Source organism: Falco cherrug, chromosome 8 (assembly GCF_023634085.1).
Source record: "Falco cherrug isolate bFalChe1 chromosome 8, bFalChe1.pri, whole genome shotgun sequence".
Lineage (NCBI taxonomy): Eukaryota > Metazoa > Chordata > Aves > Falconiformes > Falconidae > Falco > Falco cherrug.
The window spans coordinates 46,990,537-47,012,148 of record NC_073704.1 but is presented as its reverse complement, the minus strand read 5'-3'; the positions used below and the strand labels follow the sequence as shown (position 1 = coordinate 47,012,148).

At 43.7% G+C, this 21,612-nt stretch overlaps 1 protein-coding gene across 1 annotated transcript; it reads left to right on the top strand.

Annotated features, from left to right (window-relative positions):
* The first annotated feature begins 3,278 nt into the window (after nucleotides 1-3,278).
* On the top strand, nucleotides 3,279-16,431 carry NPM1 (nucleophosmin 1). Its single transcript, XM_055718077.1, has 11 exons — nucleotides 3,279-3,435; nucleotides 4,155-4,234; nucleotides 7,184-7,303; nucleotides 8,113-8,206; nucleotides 8,887-8,990; nucleotides 9,538-9,596; nucleotides 10,083-10,137; nucleotides 11,695-11,784; nucleotides 12,386-12,487; nucleotides 15,018-15,092; nucleotides 16,071-16,431. Exons 1-11 carry the CDS (start codon nucleotides 3,372-3,374, stop codon nucleotides 16,107-16,109), a joined length of 882 nt encoding a protein of 293 aa, XP_055574052.1. The 5' UTR covers nucleotides 3,279-3,371; the 3' UTR covers nucleotides 16,110-16,431.
* Nucleotides 16,432-21,612: the final 5,181 nt, after the last annotated feature.

Here is a 21,612-nt window from a genome sequence, read left to right as displayed (position 1 = left end):
TTTGGCCCCAGGTTCACTGGGGCAGAAATTATTGACTGGTGAAAGGAGAAGCCTGGTGAAGAGGTGATGTGACAGCCATGGGCAACGCAGCTGAAGGTTATGTGATTACGTCAGCGTGTAAATTAAGATTGCATAGGAAATCTTTGTGTCTGTAGATTCTGATTGCTTGACTGCAACTGTGCTGTGCTTTTAACTGTGTTTAAAATGCAATTTCCTAAGTTTTAGTAAGCTTTAACAAAAAGAGAATTCCATTAAGGGAAACTATGTTGACTCCGATTTCTTCCTCAGTTCTCCAGGTACAGTTATTTCTAAACCACTTGTAAGCTTTTTCAGCTATGCTGAGTATTACATAGCATAGAGTTGAGCAGAGTAAAATGATCGATATTGTAATGGACTTCTCATCCTAGTACATGACAGAAATAATAAATGTCATGATATATGACAGCCCTTCTAAAGCCCTATGGAGCCAAACGAGATGCAGTAAGCATATATCTCCTACTTCCTACCCCTGTTTTGCTTCTCTGTGTCTGTCCTTTGTTTCCTCCCACATTTATTTCCTCAGTAATGGAAGACTGTAATTGAATTAAAAGCGACTCTGTACGCATGAGAACATGCTGTGGCTGCACTGCTCCCCTTCGACAGACCTGGGTGGACTTCTGTAACCCTAGTCTGCTTCACCAGCTGCTCAGTGCCACATGGAACAGGTTTTTGGGTGAGTTTTTGACTAGTAGCCATGTACACCTGTTGGCACTACACCAGGTAAATGTGCGTGCAAACAGCTGCAGCCTCTTTCACTGTTTCCATGTAGTATTCACCTTTCAGCTCCAGTCTGTCATTTAGGTCACGCCAAAACTTAACTTCATTTTAAATTTTGATACTAGTTTCCATTTTCAAGCCAAATCAAAGAAATGTCTTAGCTGCATCTATATGGCTCTTCTTGGCTGAGATGTCTGATCAATTAATGATGCCTTTCTTCTGCCAGTGACACCAGCCACCACACTCAGTGGGTTTTCCTGCCTCTGCCGCTTCACAAATTCCTGTATCTCCTCTATACTGCAGTGCCAACTTGCCACCCTTACAAGTAATTTCTTCTTAAAGATAGTAAGAAATGAACCAAACCAAAGGTTACAAAATTAAATAAATGCTGTTCCTTCTCTGGTTTCCTGGGATTTTAAGTGGAGTAGATGGGAAGGATGGTTTGTGATACTTAAGCAATCACACTGTTCTCCTCTTTTAGAACTTTGACACTCATCAGGGTGCTATTTCTATACATACAAGTGATGCACAGGTTGCAGATTAACAATCTCTACTACAGGATGCAAAGGAAGGAGAAAACAAAAAGATTGCTATTTTTTCTGGTTTTGCTTAAATACTCTTGTCACATGCTACAAGTGTGTTGCCTTATATTTAAGTAGAGAGAAGAGCTAGTACGAAGAGGAAAAAAGAAATAGAAAAAATCCCACTAATTTTAACCCAGACCAGCATTTCCAAATCAGCTGTAATGGGTTAGTTACTGCACCATTGTAGCAAAGGAGTCTGGCAAACTGCAGAGGCAGGCTGAGCCCTTGCAGCTGACCCACATGGGTGCTGCGCTGAGCAGGGTGCTGGACCAGGTGGCCTCCAGAGGTGCCTTCCAGCCAAAATTATCCTGTGGCTCTAAAAGAGGGCTCTCGCAGCAGCCCAGATCCCCTGTCCTCACTCCTGCGGTAAGCTGCACTACTATTTATTCCTATACCTTGTTTTCACACACAAGTCAATTTTATTATTATTGTATTTTAGTTAGCCTGCGGCAATCCACTTGAAAATACCTCGGTAGACAATCTGCTTTAATGTTAACAGGCTTGTAGGGGAGCGTATCCTGGTGAACCCATGGCTCAAGTAACCTCGTATTTGGAAAACTAACTGTATCTTGCAAATAGGAAACTTTTCATTCAAAAATAAGATGAATGTGTATACTGTGGAACTGTATTTACTGTTTTTCAAAGGGGTGAGCTTTGCGGGAGCGAGAAAGATGAGTGACACATTTTGACAGGTAAGACTATTGCTACCACTACATCAATTCTTTTTTGTTTCAGTTTTTCTCATTTTCAGCAACAGAATTTAACGTTCTTCCTTATGAATATGAATGCAGGCATTGAGTGACACATTTCAAACTAATGGAGTGATAAGAGCAGTTAGAGGCTATATGCTTTTATTTTTGAAGACTTGAGTGTTCAGGTAAAAGTAATCTTGAGATTAGCTAATTTACAGCTCCCAAGACACCTGACTCTTACAGACCAGCCGCTGGACACAAGGACAGCCTGGACCAGCAACTGGAAGGTGTCCGCTGCCCAGGGCCAGCGACGGGCTGCCTGTCCTGATGCATACACAAACCTTTCCAAGGCTTGTGGCTCTCAGTACAAAAAAAAAAAACCCAAAAAACAAACCCAAAACAAAACCAAAATCTAACTTTTAATTCTGTTGTGACAGATGTGCATCCCCATATGCCAATTCAGCTGGAGTCATGGCTCCCACCACACATCAGCTGAAAGGGGGGTTCCCGAAACATTGTTGCTCCCTGGTCCTCAGAGGCCAGTTGCGCGGGGAGCAGTGACCCACAACGGCAGCTCACCCGAGCAGGTACGCGAGCCGGAGAAGGGGCCGCTGCTTTTGTTGGTTGGGATTTTTTAAACCGAAGCTGCCAGGAGCCATCAGCCCGTGGCGCCCACGCAGAGGCAGCGCGTTCCGCTGCCGCAGGGCCCGGCCCGGCTGCCCGGGAGCGCAGTGGCGGCCGCTCCTCGCCCGCCCGGGCTGCCCTGCGACCCAGGCCCGGTTCCCAGCAGGGTCTGAAAGAAGAACGCCGGCCTGCTGCCTCGGCAAGGCCCGGGCCCGCAGGGCGGCAGCGGAGCCCCCGGGGCTGAGGCGGCACCGGCCGGCCCAAGAGACCACGGAGGAGCGAGGCGGGGCATCACCACGCACCGAGCGCGCAGGACGCAGGACCCCCGCCGCCCGCCCAACGACAGCCATTTCACACCGCTGCTTGGCCCCTCCAGGCTGCGGCGGCAAGCGGCCACCTGCCCGGGCGGCACTGGCCGCCCCTTCCCCCTATGCCGCCGGCTAGCCCGCGCGTGTGCGGCGAGAGCACCAGCCACGCACACGCCAACCGCGCAGGCCGCCCCCGCCGCCTCCATTTCATGACGGCGGTAGCCCTCGGCGGGCGTGGCAGCGCATGCGCAGGGGCGTGGCGGCGGGCTGAGGGGGCGTGGCCGCCGCGCGGGTCTCGCGAGAGCGCGCGGGCTATATCTGGGAGGGGGCGGGTACGCCCCTTCCTTTAGTGCGCGTCCGCCCGCAGCGCAACAGCCACCCATTCAGCGCGCCCGCAGGCCGAGAAGATGGAGGACAGCGCCATGGACATGGAGAGCATGGGCCCCCTGCGCCCCCAGACCTTCCTCTTCGGTAACGGGCCGCCGCTGCCCCAGCACCGCGCTTCTGCCGCGCTCCCGGCCCCCCCCCCCCCCCCGCACCCTGAGGCCTTGGGGCAGGGCGGTGGAGCCCGCGGCACGGCGCCGGCCTGCGCGCCGCGGGGCGGACGGGAGGGGAGCGGAGCGGGGAGGCCCGGCTCGTGAGGGGGCGCGCGGCCTGAGCGGCCGCGCGCGCCCCACACGTGGCGCGGGGCTCGCACGTGGCGGCGGTGCGGCGCGTCCCGGCCCGGCCGCTTTTGTTCTCCCCGCCCGTTCCTAAGGACGCGGCGAGGCCTCAGCCCCGGCCCGACGGCGGCCGCCGAGCACGTGGCGGGCGGCGGGAGCTGGGACACGTGGGGGCGGCGGGGCCGCGCCGTCCTGGCCTAGCGGCAGCCCCAGGGCAGGCCCCCCGCCCGTGCTGCCGGAGTCCCGGGAGGTGGTGTGCCCCCGGGCAGCGCGGAGGCCGCCGCGCGCCTGGATGGCCTTGGAGCGGGCGGGCCGCGCTGGCGGCGGCGTGGCCGGCACTAGGCCGCGGGCTCGCCGGGGATTTTCCCCGCCCCACGTGTTGCCTCGCTCGTGTGCCCGCAGCACCGCTGGGCCGTTTTGTATGCGAGTACAGAGCCTTGAAACAGCAAGTTGTAAAATAATAAGTGGTTAGCGAATACCTGCATCTTGGTAAAACGGTAGTCGAGTAATTAAATGGTCTTTTCACAGGCTGCGAGCTTAAAGCAGATAAGGAGTATCAGTTCAAAGTAGACGATGAAGAAAACGAGCATCAGTTATCTCTGAGAACGGCAAGTATTGTTTGGTTTTTAAGTTTTTCTTTTTTAAGTAGCGTGATGTTTTGAGAAGCGAGATTTTTTTAAGGTGTATGTTTATTTCCTTAAACTTGTTTCTTTAACGGTGTAGGATTTTATGTGAATCTGTTAAAATAATAAACTTCTCTTACTGAGTGGAGCATACAATGTCACTTGAAATATTTGCTGTGTTGAAACAAATAGAGTTTAAGATATTAACTGATGTTTCATTGTTTACAACAAGCAATGCGAGGCAGAGTTTAAAAATTAATGTACAGAAGCTTAACAAATTTTTATTGAAATTAAAGACCAGAATATACACGCTGACATTTGCAATGCAATAGGTCAGATGCTGCAGGAGCACCAAAGGAGGGTAAGATTTATAAGAATCCTACATGGGCATATTCTAGTACACTGTATTATAAACTTTTTTTTATTTTGAAAAGGTGTTCCCAAACATCATTCCAGTGCTTTTTGGTTTTTTCCATAAGTAGCAAATACTAAAACTAAATGGTGCTCTGTGCGTGTGTATGTTTTCATTTATTGTCTTTGGTGTCACTCTCTCTAAGGATGTAACTGGGAAGTGCTAGCTTTCATTCAGATAATTAATCTAACAGACTCCTCACAGAGCAGGATACTCCTGGAAATCAGGGTTTGTACACTGAGTTCTTAAAAGTGTCCTTAGATCTTCCTGCTGGCACACAAGCAAGGCAAAGTATTTAAAGGCATTTGTTCTGGGCTGAGCATGTTACTTTTTAGTTAGCAGAAGAATATGCCCCAGCTTTACAGGGAAGGAAATGGAAGAGTTGTAGCATCCCGCTACTTTATAGTTTATTACTGTGTTTATTTGAATAAAGAGAGACACCTTAATGAGGCCTGGAAACAAGAGAGTCATAATTGTGTATTACTTCCTATAGCAGAATTTCTTCCTTCTGGAGACTTGCATAATAATGCTTTCCAAACTTATTCACAGTGATACTTACAGCACTTTAATATAGGCATTACAGTTTTATGAATCATGTGTCTTCAGTCCTTGCACATTATGAAAATTACAGGTTGCACTTGACAGTGACTAATTTGTTCTTAATTAGAATTTCTTTTGAGGGAAGACTAGCAGTAAAGTATGTATAGGATGAGTTCGTGCAGGTAGTTCTCATAGCTGAATGTCATGCAGATGAAATGACCCACTGAGGGATACTTGAATTGCAGGGCTTTATCTAAAGATCCTGTTATTGGAAAACTACCTGTAGCATCTCTTCTGATGCTGAGCACTCTTCATGGGGGACAGCAGCAGATTGGTTGCATACTAGTACTTAGTTTTTAGGCTTGTGGGGTAAAAAGTCAATAACTTGTCTTATTTAAGACAAAAGATGATACACAGGAGAAATGGAGGTTAAAATAACATGACAAACTGGAAATACCTTGGCCAAGTGGAGGAGGGAGTTGATGAAAGATAAAGTGTGAAGGTAGCAAGTATCTGGTGACTGGTCTGTGCACCTGATAAAAGACTAGATGTATAAAAGGTTAACTGGCGCATGTCAGTTAAGATACAAATGTGGTGATGGACTTGGGTATGAGGTACAGAAGGAGATGAAAGTGAAAGGGGAGGCAGATTGGTGCATGTTGAGAGGTAGAAAGTGGCATGAGAGCTTCTGCAGATTCCTTATTAAAGATAGCTGAGGGTATAGAGATGGTTCCTGCTTCATTACCTATTTATTACCAGTGTGTGTTCCTTCAGTGTAGAAATTAAGGCACATGAATGGACACTTGCCAGACATATTGTAAGTAAATTGATAGGAAGTGCCATAGTATTGCTTGAGCTGGTGCAAATGACAGGAGTAATGGGGTGGAGGGCATGCACTTAAGTTCTTGTGCTGGTTGGGTAGTCCCACTGCCTGAATGATTCAGTGGTGTTGCTAACCTCTGAGAGGTGAGATCAGAGCAGCAATTTCACTTCTTTAAATTTACAGTAACAAAACTTCTCAGGAGTGGTGAATCCTATAACCCATTTCTCAGCCTTCAGACTGATACATCTGGTCTGCATCATTACAGCCTGCCTAAAACTCAGCTCTTGAAGAATGGAAGCTGAAGTTGTATATCTCTGCCTGAAGTGTTTACACCTACATCTTCTGTGGAAGGTGGAAATCTTTGTTTGTGGGCATTGGGAAAGGAAGCAGAATGCTTTGATCACTGGTCTCAGGAATAATTGTACTCCTTCAAGGGATTCTTGGTTTTCATGTCTCTTGCAAGTAATCCTGACTCAGATGCCAAAGGTTCAGAGAACTGGAATTTCAGGCCTGTCATGTGTCTGTCACTCATTTGCCTCCCTGCAGCTATGATTTTTGAGTCTTCAGAAAGTGCCAGGCTTGTATTCAGTGAAAGAAATCCCAGCACTTGAGTTGTGAAATGCTCTGGGACAGCAGCCCTCAGACCTTGGTGCGTTAATGCAGAAGGCATATGCATAAATGACTGTACTGAATGGGGGAGTTGTTAAGACTTGACTCTTCATTGAATGTCAAATAATCAAAAAGTGTGCAGTGTGACAAGGTGAAGCAACTGGCAGATGAAACATGGCAGGAAGGGGAAGGACGGGCTGTGATTGTGTAGCAGCAGTGGAAGCTGTTTCCCTTGCTCTGTGCATGTGTTTGTAGTTCTTCCCTTGGCCAGCATCAGTGCCGACTGGACTTGGCACTGACTCATTTCAGTGTGGTAATCCAAGGAGCAAAAGGTCTTTTCACTCTCATCAAAACATGCCTTGAGTTGTGCCTTGCAACAGGACGCTGGTGTCATGGGGAAAAGGGATATTGGCTTGGAAGAGGCATGCAGCTCTGTCATTAGCAGTCAGAATTACAGACGTCAGTCTTAAGAGATGCAGGACAGTGAGTGGAGTTTTAAAGACTTCAGAATATTTGTGAAGATTCTCAGAATGTGCACTGTTCTTCACAGGTTACTTTAGGCGCTGGAGCCAAAGATGAATTACATGTTGTAGAAGCAGAAGCATTGGACTATGAAGGCAACCCGATTAAAGTAGTACTGGCATCTCTGAAAATGTCAGTGCAGCCTACGGTAAGTACAGGAACTTGGAAAAATCTCCTGTGAATTGGGTCTCAGATGATAAAGACTAGTTAGAAAAGGCTTTAGTTGACTGAATTTTAGCGAAACTAGCACAGTGGTCTGTTCAGACGAGTGTCAGTTTTGGCATGTATAGTAAATGCAAGCTAAATATGAATACATTTTTTTGTGCCTAGTAGACTTAACTGTAGTCATAGAGATGATAGACTTCTGTTCAAATTATGCATTTTCTTAAGTGGTAGTAATTACATGTGTCATCTCTACATATATAAATGTGTGCGCTTGCAAGCAGATGCACCTATAGCCTGTGTTACTTTCTTTGAGACTGGGATGAGAAAAATGAAGTTTTTCTGCACATCCCAAGCTCTTAAGACATTCTAAAGATGACTGCTACCCTTTCTTGATTTAAGGGCACCCTTGTCATTCCTGCCATCTGGAATGTAATTTGAATCGGTGTTGCTGATGTTGTACAAGTGGAACTGCACAATGCTGGCGGCAGGTGTGATGGATAATGTTCAAACTGGAATTGCTGCCAAGAGGAGCAGAAAACAAATGTGGATTGGTCTGGCTTTGAAACTTGTGCTTTAATTATGATAAGCAACGAGAGCATAGTAAAACCTGTTGTGGCTTATTGACCTTGACTTGACACTTCTGGAATATTCTGTCAGGTAGAAACTGGGAGTCACTAACTGTAATAGCCTTGGAGTCTACACGTTGCTGCTCTTGGTTTCATTTGAATGGATTGTGTGTTAAGCACACTTTACCTGCAATATTTGAATAAATAACAATGCTTTTTTCCTTAGGTTTCATTAGGTGGCTTTGAGATCACACCACCCGTGGTCTTGAGGTTGAAATGCGGTTCGGGGCCTGTTTACGTTAGTGGTCAACATCTCGTAGGTATGTATTGCTCTGGTTACAAGTCTGATCTTGCTACCTGTCAGCACCAGCAGAACTTGAGTGATTTATCTGGTGTCTCAAGCAGTACTTTGTCTAATAAAGACCCTGTGATTGTTTTAATTCACTGTCCTCAGAGGCATGAGGTAACTAGTGGGACAAAGGACTTCAGAGAAATTCTTGTATTCCTTTTCTTGGCTCTTGTCTTGTATAGATAAGGGGCATGTTTGTCAGCACTGCAATTTGAGCAGAGGTGTTGGAATTAGATAATCTTTAAGGTCCCTTCCAAACGAGTCTATGATTCTGTGAATGTAGAATTGTCTTTGAAACTGATCTTCATCTCTTTAGAAGTTCTGTTAAAATGTGTCTTCTTAGAAATAAAGTAAACTTTATTCTTGACTTTCTGTGGCTTCTTTCTGTGAGGACCACTACAGGCAGCATATGGATGATTATTCACCCATTTTGGGTTTCACTGTAGTGCCTGCATACACTCATCCAGAAAAAGTTTCTGGTCTCAGTGGTTAGATTGATAGTAAGAAGCTTCCTCCTATCCATCCAGCACCTCAGTGAGACCATGCCTGTTTAGTTGTGGGTGATACTCTTCCGTTTGTTTCTTACTAGCAGTCTTGCTTTAACTGTTGAATGAGGTGGGTTTTTTTTACACGTTGCCATCATTTTGTCAGCATTAGAGGAAGAACCAGAATCAGATGATGAGGAAGATGATGCAAAAATTGTGAACACTTCCACAAAGAGACCAGCAAGTGGGGGAGGAGCTAAAACACCACAGGTATATATACTTCTAATCAGCTTGTCTGCAGAATTTTCTTTTGGTTTGGTGTCACTGCTGCCTCTAGGAGTAAGCAGTTAGATGGCTTGCTGTGACTCACTTAATATGTGGTCTGTTGATTGATATATGTTGGGAAGGATTATTTTGTTCTTGGGTCTTGACAAGTACTAAATTACAGAAGCTTAGTTAAGTACAGATAGTTTCCAAACCTTTGCTGGAGGGGCTAATATGGAGGCAACTTTTATGTGGAAGTTTTGTCCACTGCAGTAACCGAGTGTGCAGATTCTGGTATAAACATCAGCACGTACTGCAAGAACTGAAATGCTGATTAAAGCTCTGTAGTGTAGAGGAAAGGTTCATATGCTCGGAGTATGCTGTAAATTTGTCAATGGCTTTTGAATTGGCAGCTGTAACTTCTTGGGTTTTAGTTAAATTGATGGAAGATAGTCTTGTAATCATTATGCGACATTGTTTTGGATCAAGGTTGCTGTTTATTAGGATGAAACGGTATTGATGTGTAACATACTTGATATTTTTTTTTTTAAAGAAAAAAGCAAAATTGTCAGAAGAGGATGATGAGGATGATGAAGATGATGAGGATGATGAGTATGTATTGATACTGAATTTTGAAATACAGGGTTAACTGTTTCAGAATATGAATTGTGTGACATAACTGGATCTTAATTGAGCAAGCTCCTTTTTTATCTTTGCTACAGATAAAAGCAGAATTATCTCAAGTTTATCTCCACAATGCAACCTAAATTACCATTACTCAAATATGTTATACTGGGTTATAAAACTTCATTAATGTAATTAATTAATTTAATAAATTCAGAATTTCTGTATTAGTAGTAGTGGAAATCTGAAGTTACACGCCTTCAGTATTAAAACAGAAAGGAGTGTGTTTAACTGTTTGAATGGTAGTATTTGGCCAAACACTAAAAGGTGGGTATAAGGTAGACTTGGAAAGGTTACTTGCTTCCTTCATGAATAAAACATTTTATTGGGAAGGAGGTTGGAGGATTAATTCCTAATGTGGGTAAAGCTGTATGAATCTTGAGTTATGAGAAGTGACTAACTTTCTAATTGTAGTGATGAGGATGACTTGGAGGAAGATGAGGAAGAAATGAAAACACCAGTGAAGAAAGTAAGTGGCATAGATAGATATAAACACACTGTGACCCTCTTCACCCATGATTAAACAGCCTGTTCAATGAACTTGAAAGGAAGTGAGCGATAACGCCAGGTGGGCATAGTGTCTGCAGCTAAGTTTATTCCGGCAAAGGGAGCAAGTGCTAATGCCTCTTGCTAACAGGTGTTAATTACCTGTCCTGATTGAGTCATCTTTGAGGATTCTCGTGAAGACCCCTAAAGCAGGAGGGGTGGGGGGAAGCTCTCTTTGCATAAGCTGTAGCTTTTTTAGGTTTGAACTCTGCATTTATGGTAACGCAGAAGCTAATTGAGGTGTTTGCAGTGTTTCGTTTTATAATGGATGATATCAATAAAAGGATGACAGTAATTGGGCAGATAATCCCCGAAACTGAGTTTAAGCACAGCTGTTTGGAATGTGTGAAAGGGATGCTTTTGATTCAGCTTGGTCTGTATAAAGAAATTGTGGTAGGATATCAAAACACTTCAGTGTGTGCATTGAGTCCGTGTTTTATTTACATTGCTGCAGAGGGATGGCTGGGTTCTTCAACAGCATGTATATGCACATGTGCAGTGTTGGGTAGCAAACAATCTCGCTCAAAGGTGCGGGTTATGCTTTGCCATTTCACTTAGTCATGCATGCTGTGAATAAGGTCTTAGTAACCTAACTTTGAATAAAAAAGGGATCTAAATATGTGAGCCCACTGGAGAAGGTGTTCCCTTCAGGCAGCCCAGGGGCTTGAATGTGAAGTTACATCAGCCCGTGAGTGCCATCTGGTGGTAAATGAACGGTAAGACAACTTGGCAACTGCAGAGGTAGAAGGTAGTTTTATTGAACTTGCATTCTTGGGCTTGAATTTATGTGTTTGTATTTGCTGTTTAGAAACAAGTATTTAATGTTTTACTTTGTTATATGCTGCTCTGTCCAAATGGATTTCTATAGGTGATAGTGCACAATAATTTAAGGCCTGGTAAAGACAAGCTGAACTGCAGATTTCCTGCCATCTAATCAGATCTAGTGTGGCTGAATGAAATGGTCTCTTGATTTATATAGGAATGTAAGAATCCACTTCCTCAATGCACATGTGGTATTGCCCATGCACATCCCAGATGGTGTTTCTGTATGAAATGCCAAACAAGAGGTAATGGTTGTGTTACAACAAACCAGGTAGCACTGAATCTTATCTTGGAATTGTAGTGCTGTCTAGAATTAGTCTTCAGGCAAGGTCTGCCCCAAAAGTCTGCATGGTAATATATAAAGATGTAATATGTAAGGAAAATGTAGTGGAGGTCCCACATAGTTGTCTGGCATCATAACAAAACTTTGTTTTGGTTATGTTACGTATTGTGCTACACCAGTAGTTTTTCATTTGAGTTCCTGTAGTCTATATGCTTTTTGCTTAAATAATGGATGCTGATTGTATTGCATGGGCAGTGAAAATGCCTTTTTGAGGTTAAATAGTACATATTTTTCACTTAAGCTTGTTAAAAATTACTGAAGACTTAACATTTACTGTTTTTTTCATGGCAAATGAACTTAATGCATTCTTTTCAGCCTGTCCGTGAGGCTTCAGGAAAAAATATGCAGAAAGCAAAGCAAAATGGAAAAGACTCTAAGCCGTCCACACCAGCATCTAAATCAAAAGTGAGTGAAGACAAATGAGTAAAACAAATGTTTATTCTAGTGTGGGAGCTAGCTTTCTTGCCCAGTGGTAACTTTAAGTAATGTACTAACCATTAAGTTAGGTTTTTGAATCTTAATACGAAGCATGCTTGGGGATACAGTTCATTGCGTTGTGTTCCCCTGTGAAACTCTTCAGTGATTAAGCTGTGACCACACCAGCTAAGATCACCTTAAAGCATAATCGAATATGGCTGCAGTTGTGGAGTAAATTCTAAATCACTGCATGTTTGGGATATTTTTTGTTTCATTTCTGTTGGGAAAGTGCTGTGTAGGTACCTGCCCAGAAGCATACAATGCTACTAGCTATGCTAACTGTAATAACTCCAAACTTAAATATTGTTCTTACCCTTGTCTCTGAGGAATGTGTTGGAAGCACAGATTAACTTCTGTGACTTTGAAAACTATCTGAAGTATCTGTGATAGCTAGTTCATTTATTCTGTATAAATTCTACAGTAGATTTTTGAACATTCTTGTTTTTAGAAAACTTGATCTTGTATACATTATACATTATAAAGTAGCTTTATTTATGTACAAGTTTCTAATGAAACAAATACTTTTCAGACTCCAGATTCCAAGAAGGATAAATCCCTAACTCCAAAAACGCCAAAAGTTCCTCTGTCGTTAGAGGAGATTAAAGCAAAAATGCAAGCGTCCATAGATAAGGTGAGTTTTCAGGAACTTCAGGTTCTCAGATTTTCACACTTAAACCAATCAGAAGAATTGTGTGTTTTTAAGAAGTGGTTACCTGTCACTGATGGCTGTGCTGTTATCAGAATATGGTGATGTTGAAGGTCAGAGAAATGAAAACTTTTGGGGGAGAAAAAGAAGGCTCTGTACTTTCTGCAAAGCAAAAACGCTTTTGTTTTTGTATTCTTCCAGTACTGGTGATTAGTAATTTGGTATTTCTTAGTGAACTGTTTCAAAATAAAATTTGAAAAAAACCCCAACCAAACCAACACAACAGAAAACCAAAACCCGAACCCCACAACAAAGCAACAAACCTTGGATGATATTTATTCTAAAGGTGTCTTAACTAGCACATACATTTTATTTTAGGCAGCCTAGAGTAAAGCAGAGTTCCTCACGTGCTTGGAATAACTTGGTTTTAAAGCAGTATCTGACTCGTAGCCAGATGCTTGTAAAGCTTTATAACTTCCAGAAGGGGGAGATAGGTCCTTGTGATGTATTAATGAATCGATAAAGACCTGAAAGCGTTTGCTTTCTGAACTGGGTATCTGGGATTGAGTCTCTCAACGGATGTTTCATCTTTTGAAGGTCACAGGGCAGTCACTTGGTTTCTGGTTGTTAGTAGCTTTGACTACCACTTCATGGCTATGCATACGAGTGTTCTTTTTAGCTGCTGTTTACATATTAAAATGAAATTGCATTTTAATTATAGGCTGGTTAGGTAAAAGTGTAGCAGGTAGTAGCCATACTTTTCCCCCCTTAACCAAGTTTGGAACCGGTGTGGTAGCTATGGGTGCACTTGTATGCACCTGTATGGGAGAATAGATTGTAGTGAGGACCTGACATCTAGACTATAGTAGTTCTGGTTTTACTTCACAAGCTCAGGGGTGTGCTTACAGATCGTTTGTGACTGAACCAGATTATTTATTGGAAGACTTTGTTTTTGGCTTATGTCAGTGCTCTGAAGAATTCCACGGGTTTTTTGGGTGAGTTGGTTTTTCGTTTGGTCTGAGCTTGTAAACCTCCCCCCTTACAGTGGCAGTTAAGTAATCCAAAGAATTAGGATGTTTTGAGGTGGTTTCATCCCCGGAATGCAAAAGTAAGACAAAAAGTGTTTCAGTATAGAGTGGATGCGGAGTGAGCAATGACAGATTGTGATCGAGATCGAAATACATATACCTAAATTGTGAACCTGACAGTGATGGATGGTATCATTCTGCTAGGTCAAACTAACCTCTTGGATCTAGTGGATGCTGGGGTGGGTTTTCGCATGACTCAGGAGCTACGATTAGTGTTTTCTGCAGTGTAAGCAGAAGTGGCTGAGCTATTCACAGTAGACAGATGTCCCTATGGAGGGAAGCATGCAGACCAGATAACCGGCAACTTTTCTGTTGAAGCGTGTTTTCACTTGGAAATGCTGTGTCAGCACAAATACGTAGAAGCAATAGCGGGGGGCTTAATTTAATGTTTTCAGAGATGGTGTGAAAGCATATCTTAGGCGAAAGGTTTGTGTGTTTCCATATACAATAGCACTTCTAGCTGACAGCCAGCAAGTTAGCAGCTTTGAAAAACCCTCATTTTATTAAATTTTAAGAGGGAACTGCTGTATTACGTAGCAGGTAGATGTCAGCAAGCCAATAGAAAAGCATCAGTACTTGACAGAATACAAAACTAAAAAATTGTCTGAATCCAAGCGTTTTTGCTTGCACTGTTGCAGTTTCAGATCTTCCTAATGTAGCTTTGTTTACTTTGAACGGAAAATTGCTGTCTCTGCAGTGTGCCAAGTAGCAGCTAAGTGTACTATCGCAGTTGGCTAGGTATATTTCAACTGATAAACCTGAAAAATAGGAAAAACACTTTTCACTGGGCATGTGAAAGTAAATCAATGTTTCTTAAAATGGTGTGCTGTATTATTTTGCCTGGAGATGGGAAGAGGCATGAAGATAAACCATGTTCATGAATTATTACTGAATTTGCTTTGTACATTTGAGTATGTACATTTCAGAGATGGAAACAAATGTTTCTAGAATGGTTCTTTACATTCTTAGAGCTGATGTTTGAAGGGTAGGTGGGAGATCACTTAAATTTTTTGCTTTACAGAGCTGAAGTCTAAAACCTACCTGTGAAGGATAGTAATGTCTCAAGTTGAGTGCTGTAGTAGGAATCCGTAGATGCGGAATTAGTTCTAGTTTAGTTGGATAGCATATGAACGTTGACTACAGGCAAGGTTATTTGAAGTGATGAATGGTTGCTGTTAGGTTTTCTGAGCATGAACGAAGATGCTTGTACAGGCATTTTAGTGTGTGGGCACTAATCTGTCAGAAATATCTGGGTACTGTAGAAAGCAAAATTGAAAAAATTACTTAAAAGCAGATTGGTTTGGGATGTTGCAAGGTGAGTTCAGTAAAATTCCGTGTGTGTTGCAAGGGATTTAAGCTTCATGAGTTACTTCTTGGAATCATTAAATGACCTGCATACACTAAAGCTTGCTTTTTTTTCAAAATAGGGTTCTTCCCTTCCGAAGCTGGAACCCAAATTTGCCAACTATGTTAAGAATTGCTTCAGGACGGAGGACCAGAAGGTAACTGAATTTATTGGAACTCGATAAAGTCCAAAAACTTTTATAACCTGCCTTAGGGATTCTTTTCCACTTCTTAATCTTTACAAGCCTTGGACTGTTTCAAAGGGTTACAAACCACGAACAATACTTCAAATCAAATAAATGGGAACAGTTTTAGGGGTTTAGTTGGCTAAGATGGGAAAGCTAATATTTTATTACATTTTTCCAGCTTTTATATGGTTGGTAAATTATCTCTTGCTTACTAAACCCACAGAATTTTCCTTTTGGCACCAGATTGGCTAAGGAAATGAGCTGTGGTTTTCCTTGCTGCTGAATTTGGCCACCTAGGCCAGTCTGCTGTTCAGCCTTTTGTTGGGGAGGGTGTCTGGGCGGGGGAACTGTTTTGTGATTGAGATTATGGCTTTCTTGCTACGTTTTCTCCCAAAGTCAACTGAACTCTTGTAAGAGGGCAAGCCAAAAGGTGGTGGTATCAGGAAGCAAGTTTCTGAATTAGTTACTACTCAACATATGCTAGGCTAAAATGTGTCTTAGATTTCCCTATCAAAATTCCTGTAAGTAAAAACTTTCTTCCAGTGACAGAATTCCTTACACTTTCCTACTTCCCTCAGTGGTTCAGAGTAAACTTGTCTGATAGACAAATTGATAGGTTCTTGAAAGAATGTTTAAAAGCAGTTAGCCTCAGCTACTGGAGTTGGTCTGACATGAGCCAGGGTAGGCAGAGTTCAGCCAATATTTGCCTAGCTGGTCCACACCCATCCTCTAGCTTACCTTCACTGAATTCTTACTATTGTGACTTACAGGGAATAACAGTCTTCTAGCAGAAGGGTCTGATGTCTTGCTTTGAACTTTATTTTCTCTGAAAGAAATGCATTTTTGTTGTAATTTAACGTCAGTATTTTGTGGAGTAAGTGGAGGTAGTAAACTGGAAATAATTAGAAAAATGGATTTCAATTTCTAACTTTTTGTGTACACTTCCAGGTCATTCAAGCTCTCTGGCAGTGGAGACAGACTCTGTAAGAAAAGAAAACAGTTTAAACAGTTCATTAAAATCTGCAGTCTTATTTCTGTAACCATTATTTGGCTGTCCTTTTTACAAATGCTGAAAGAGCTTTTCCCTACTGTGTCTGATAAATGTCATCCAGATTACCTTGCCAAGAATGTGTTGTCCAAAATGCCTGTTTAGTTTTTAAAGACGGGACTCCACCCTCAGCTTCATTTTAAGTATGTATGGAATGTTTTGATAAGGCATGGTGGTGGTGGTGGTGGTCAGACAAATGGAAATGGTGGGGAGACTAAATGTACGTGGAAAAAAAATAAAATTTAGTATTTTAATAAAGTACTATCGTTTCTTTTTTTTATGGGTTGGGGGTAGTTGGCATACTGAACCCAGAAGATAACAAGGCTTTAAAGTTCTCATAGAAGCTACTGCTAAATACTGTAGCTACTTCTCTTTTACCAAGTACAAATCAGATAGTCTTCTCACCAGTCATCTGCTCAGTAGCTGTAAAGCTCATAGAATTGGAGTTGGTTTTAAAGCTGACAATATAAATGAGACTAAGTGGTAAGCAGGGCTTTATTCTTGTCTGGAAGTGACCACTAATTACATAATTGCCTAAAACAGCCTTTCCTGCATCTCAATTTCTGACCAGCTTCGTTGCTCATTGGTTTATGGTTTCCCTCTAACAACTGAGTTTGTAGGGCTTGTGACTCTGCTTGTAAAATGTAATACTTTTGATTTGGGAATTGCTGGCTGTGGTGTTCCTCTCAGGGGCTGCAGTCTCTGAGGTTGTCTCATGTAAATGGCTCCTGTGAGGGTTTTGTGGAGAAGAGAATTAGCTTGAATGCTGTAGGGTGTGCCTAGAGAGCTCACTGAGGGAGATCAGTGCCAGTGGAGAAATTCCTGGGAATGATGAGGAACTAATCTCCAGCAAATCCCAAAAGCTCAGATGGGCAGGTGGTCCTGTCTCGGTTCCTTCAGTCTTTCTTGATTATTGCCTACCAATGATGCTATGAGGCAGAGTTGAAACAAATATTTGGACCGTTCTTGGTTGTCATAAAAAGTAGAAATGCCAAGGTATAAGGGTTTTTTAAGGTGAAGGGGGGGCGGGGAAAGCATGGATGTCATGGCTGGCACTGAACTCTTCCTCAAGGCTCTTGTTTAAATGCTGTATCACTTCAAATGCTTGAATGCTATGTCTATGTGTAGTAACTGCAGTAATGGTATGAAGATGAAAGAATACTTAAGAAAATATTTAAGCAGTTGTATGGTAACTATTAAACTTTGATTTAATCCTTGCAATGTGTGAGCATTAATGCAACTGACCAGTGTTTTTCACAGCAGAAAAATCGTATTTGAGAACAGAAGGGCATTAAAGCAGGCTTTAGCTGGTTGAGGTTTTTTCCACTTGAAGGACTTGCACACTTGGGTCCTACAGCGGTTACCTTCACAAGACATGGTAAAATCTTCTATTGGGTTGTCCTAATAGGGCGTGGGGGTCTCTTTTTTTTTTTTTTATCGGGTGTTCTTTTTCCAGGTTGTTCTAGAAGCAGAATGTATAATCTGGTTTGTAAAATTGTCGCTGGAAATATTTTTAAAGTTTGCAGTTACAAAAACCTTAGTTTTCTTTAGTTGAGATTCTGGGCATGGTGGAAATGAGTGCAGGCCTCCGGAAGCAAACACTTTTTTTGGAAACGCAAAGCCAAGCAAAGTGCATGGTAGAGAAGTGAAACACTGTGCAAGGCTAGTGTCAAAGATTCATTTAAACTTGAGTATAATTGCAGCATGTGAAATGGCAGAGTATAAGGGTTTAAAATGGTTTCGGTGGGGTTATGTCAACAGATGATGTCATATGCACAAGTGAGAGCAAATTTCCCTGGTGAAATAGACCTAATGGCACAGACAGGCTTATTTAAGCAAAATTGCCCTCAATTTTGGCTGAAACAAGTGAAAATTGTACAGTAATTTCAGTAAGAGGCTATCCAGCCAATAAAATATTCTGAGTGTTAAACTTTTAAGAAAAGCCAGGGTGTTGTCTGTCTATAGGTCACTGACCAAGGCAGATCCGTGGGGAGCAGCCGTGCTCTGCACAAGGGTTGCAGGGGGAAGATGGATCCTGTCTGGGCAGTTCTAAAGGAAAATGTATCCCTGTCCTGTAGCCAAGGTATGATGCCAGTCAAATCTTTGTCGGGCTGCCATTGAGCATCTTTGAGGCATTTGCATCCTGGCATAAAAATAACTGTACTTGGCCCCGGTTAGCTGTTCACTGTTTCCTGCCAGTTGACATTCTTAACCAGCTCTAGCTGTGAGAAGTGGTCAGCGTGAGTATCTGCTGCGTGGTGATCCACCGCATCCCTCCCAGAACAGCGCCTGCCTCTTCCTCTTCCTCCCAGTCACGGCTCCAGAGGCTTCGCTCCTGTTGGGACTGGCCATCCGATGCCACCGTGGGGCTGCTGGGCTCTGCAGCCATATCCTCCAGGATTTTCAGGTGCAGGCTGCCAGTTCTTCCACTATGAACAGAGCCTTAGAGGTTGAATTAAAAAAAACACACCTTAGTTTAAGTTCAGATGCGAAAATACCTGTTGAAGATACCAAATACCAGATGTGGGTTGCTGAAGTACTGTTCTTGACTGCAGAGTTGAAGGACGCTTTTAGCACGGTGGTAATGGCACGATCGCAGCAAAGAGCAAAGCTGTGATGTTTGACGGCAATGTTGAGGGTTGTAAGCCGGTGTGATCCTGCTCCTTGAGGATGGCTTGTTTGAGAGCATGGAGGTACATAGTCACGCTTTGGTGCAAATTTGACCTTCCATGGGGAAACTCGTCTTTCCTTTACGGGGTGGTAAAATGCCTCTCAAGGTGGCTGTCCCTTGACCTCTCCTTTTCCCACGAATTTCTGCCCCTGCTGCCCTACCTGTTGGAGGACCCTTCTGTTCGTTGCTTTTTCCATGCATCGCTTCCCCCCATGAGTGTTTCCTTCCTTACAAGGAGAGGGTAGCTGGTGGTGGTCCCCTGCGTGGGACAAGGGGGAGGCCACGCGGCTGTGCAGGACCACGCAGGCCGTGCAGCAGCGCTGTCCTGTGCTGCACGGTGGTGGCTGTGGGTACAGCTGCTCTGTACGGATCTGCTTTGTCTCCAAGTCTGGTGCTTCTGAGCATCTGATTTCAGAGGAGGTGATGAGAAGGATACTGTCCTGCAGTACAAAACCCTTTTCCAGGTTCAGGAGGTCTTGGTCTGTGCCTTATTCCTTAGGGTGGTCAAGAAAAGTGCCTGTGGCCACCTTGGGGCTGTCTCTGGAGTTCTGTTTGGCCCTGTGAATCAAAGTAGGTTGCCAGAATGGTGCCTCAGACCCCAAGCACTGCGCTGAGTATGGGGCTCTGTTATTTTGCCTGTGCTCAGCAATTGTTGCAGCCTTTGGAGAGGAACAACCAGAGCAAGGCTGGCGGGAGGGTGGAAGGGAGTGTGTGTGGGCTGAGGTAATGGAAAACAGGGCCAGGATGGGTGGCGCTTCTGGGCTTCTTGCCACCCAGACAGTCCCTCAGGGGCTAAGTTCATGCTGGAACATGCTCTCTGCCCTCTCCTTCTCTAGTAATCGTACCCAGATACCCCAAGCTATGTCCCATCTTCCTTCCAGTGTGCCATTACTGACTAGCAGCCAAACTCCCGGCTTTTCCTTCCCTCGTTCCCTGTGGAACAAGCACATTTCTTATTTCTCTTGCCGTTTTCCCAAAGGGGAATTAAAAGCCTGGATCCTACTTACAAAATGTCATAGAAAAAGCTGCAAATGAATTGGGTGGTTTGGAGCAGGCGTTCGATGGAGCGCCTTCATTCCCTGGCCTTGGCTAATGGGCAGTAGGTCCTGGCAAGCAGCAGCAAGTGCAACTGGTTGTGTTGAGTGAGGTTTGGAGGTTTTTGCGATCTGGTATTTATTAGGAGTTGCTTTGTCTGAGTCCTGGCTCTCCTAATCTGAACGGGGAGAGCTGAGCTTCGTGATGGGGCACAGGAGATGCGGTACAGAACCTCGAGGTGTGTCTGGAAGGGCCTGACTCAGCCTTCCCTTTGCAGACAGCGGGGGGAGTCCCCTGCTTTCTGCTGCTGTTGTTTTTTTATCTGCATTTATGCCTTTGGGAGCAATTCTGTGTGTCATGTTGGATCAGCTCTTCAATGGCTGGCTGTTGGGTAGTGTTAGGCGAGTGGATTTTAAACCATGCCGAATTTGGACCAAATCAATCAAATGTATTAAATGTTAATTAAGACGATATATGCATTCCGTGGAGACCACTGGACTCCTGTAACTGTATGCATGCATGGCTTGTGGTCACTTGTATGGGGCTGACTTTTGCTCTGCCCTTTACTTCAGAAACTTTCTTCTCCCACTTCTATCGGCTCTCTGAACCAAGCCAAAAGAGCCTTTTTAGGAAAAGGATAGGAAAGGAAAAGGAGAAAATGAAAAATGATAAAGGGCAGTGAATCAAAAAAACAAGAAGGTGGCGGCTGAGGATCAAAAGTGAGAATGAGAAAAACAGAGACCCACTGGGATGCTCGGCAGGAGTCCTCTAACAGCACCTGCGGCTTCGGAGGCGGCTGTGCCGGCAGCGATGTGCTGCTGCCCAGAGCCTGGCCCAGGCCAGGGGATGGAAACTGGCATACCTGAGCAGCAGGTGGCAAAAGGAGGGGACAAGGGGATGTGATCAGGCCACTCGGAAGACAATTGGTTCATCTTAGACTTAGTGTTTGGTTGATGCTGGTACTAGAAACAGTCTTTTTTTATAAACTGAAGGCAATTTTGTCAAAGGGTCCTGCAGTCTTACTCGAGATCCCTTCAGCTAATTGCTGGGGCCCTAAGCCTGCTGAGCCCCATCCAATTCCGTTCACTTACCTGGTATTTAAGAGAAAATAAGTTCCTCTTGAGTGAGGATATAAATTCTCAAAGCTATTTTCAAATTAAGCCTGAGGTTTTTGCATTTTTTTTTTTAAATGTGAAATAATTGCAGGGAGAGTTGAAGGCATATTGTAGCTTGTTGAGGTACTTGGCTTTTCACTGCTGTAACCACCTTTATCCGTGCCTGCTTTGTGTAACTTTTCCCATTAGTCCTTTATTTGTCCCACAGCTTGCAATTGGGATATTTTCCCAAGAGCATCCTCGATGAGAGGTTTCTAGTGACGCAGGTCATGCTATGTTGGGGCAGTATATGTTATCCCAGAGTTGCTTTGAGTGTTGCCTCCCAAAGTACCTGCTGTTGTAGCTGCTGCCTGTATGTAAATGCCACACCTATGTGTGGGTGCTGTGAACCGTGGGCTGCTGCAGCTAATAGAGAATGCCTTCAGTTTAGTAATAAGGCCACCTCTGGCCTTTAGGACATTCTTCCCTGCCCCTTAACTCTTTCCCGTACTTCTAAGTAGAATTTCCTTCAAATTGTCCACATGGAAAAATAGATTTTAAGTAAATGACCCCCCACCCCACCACCCCCCCCGCCCATAGCTAAAGGCAATAATGTATCATGGGATCACCATAATGAAGGGG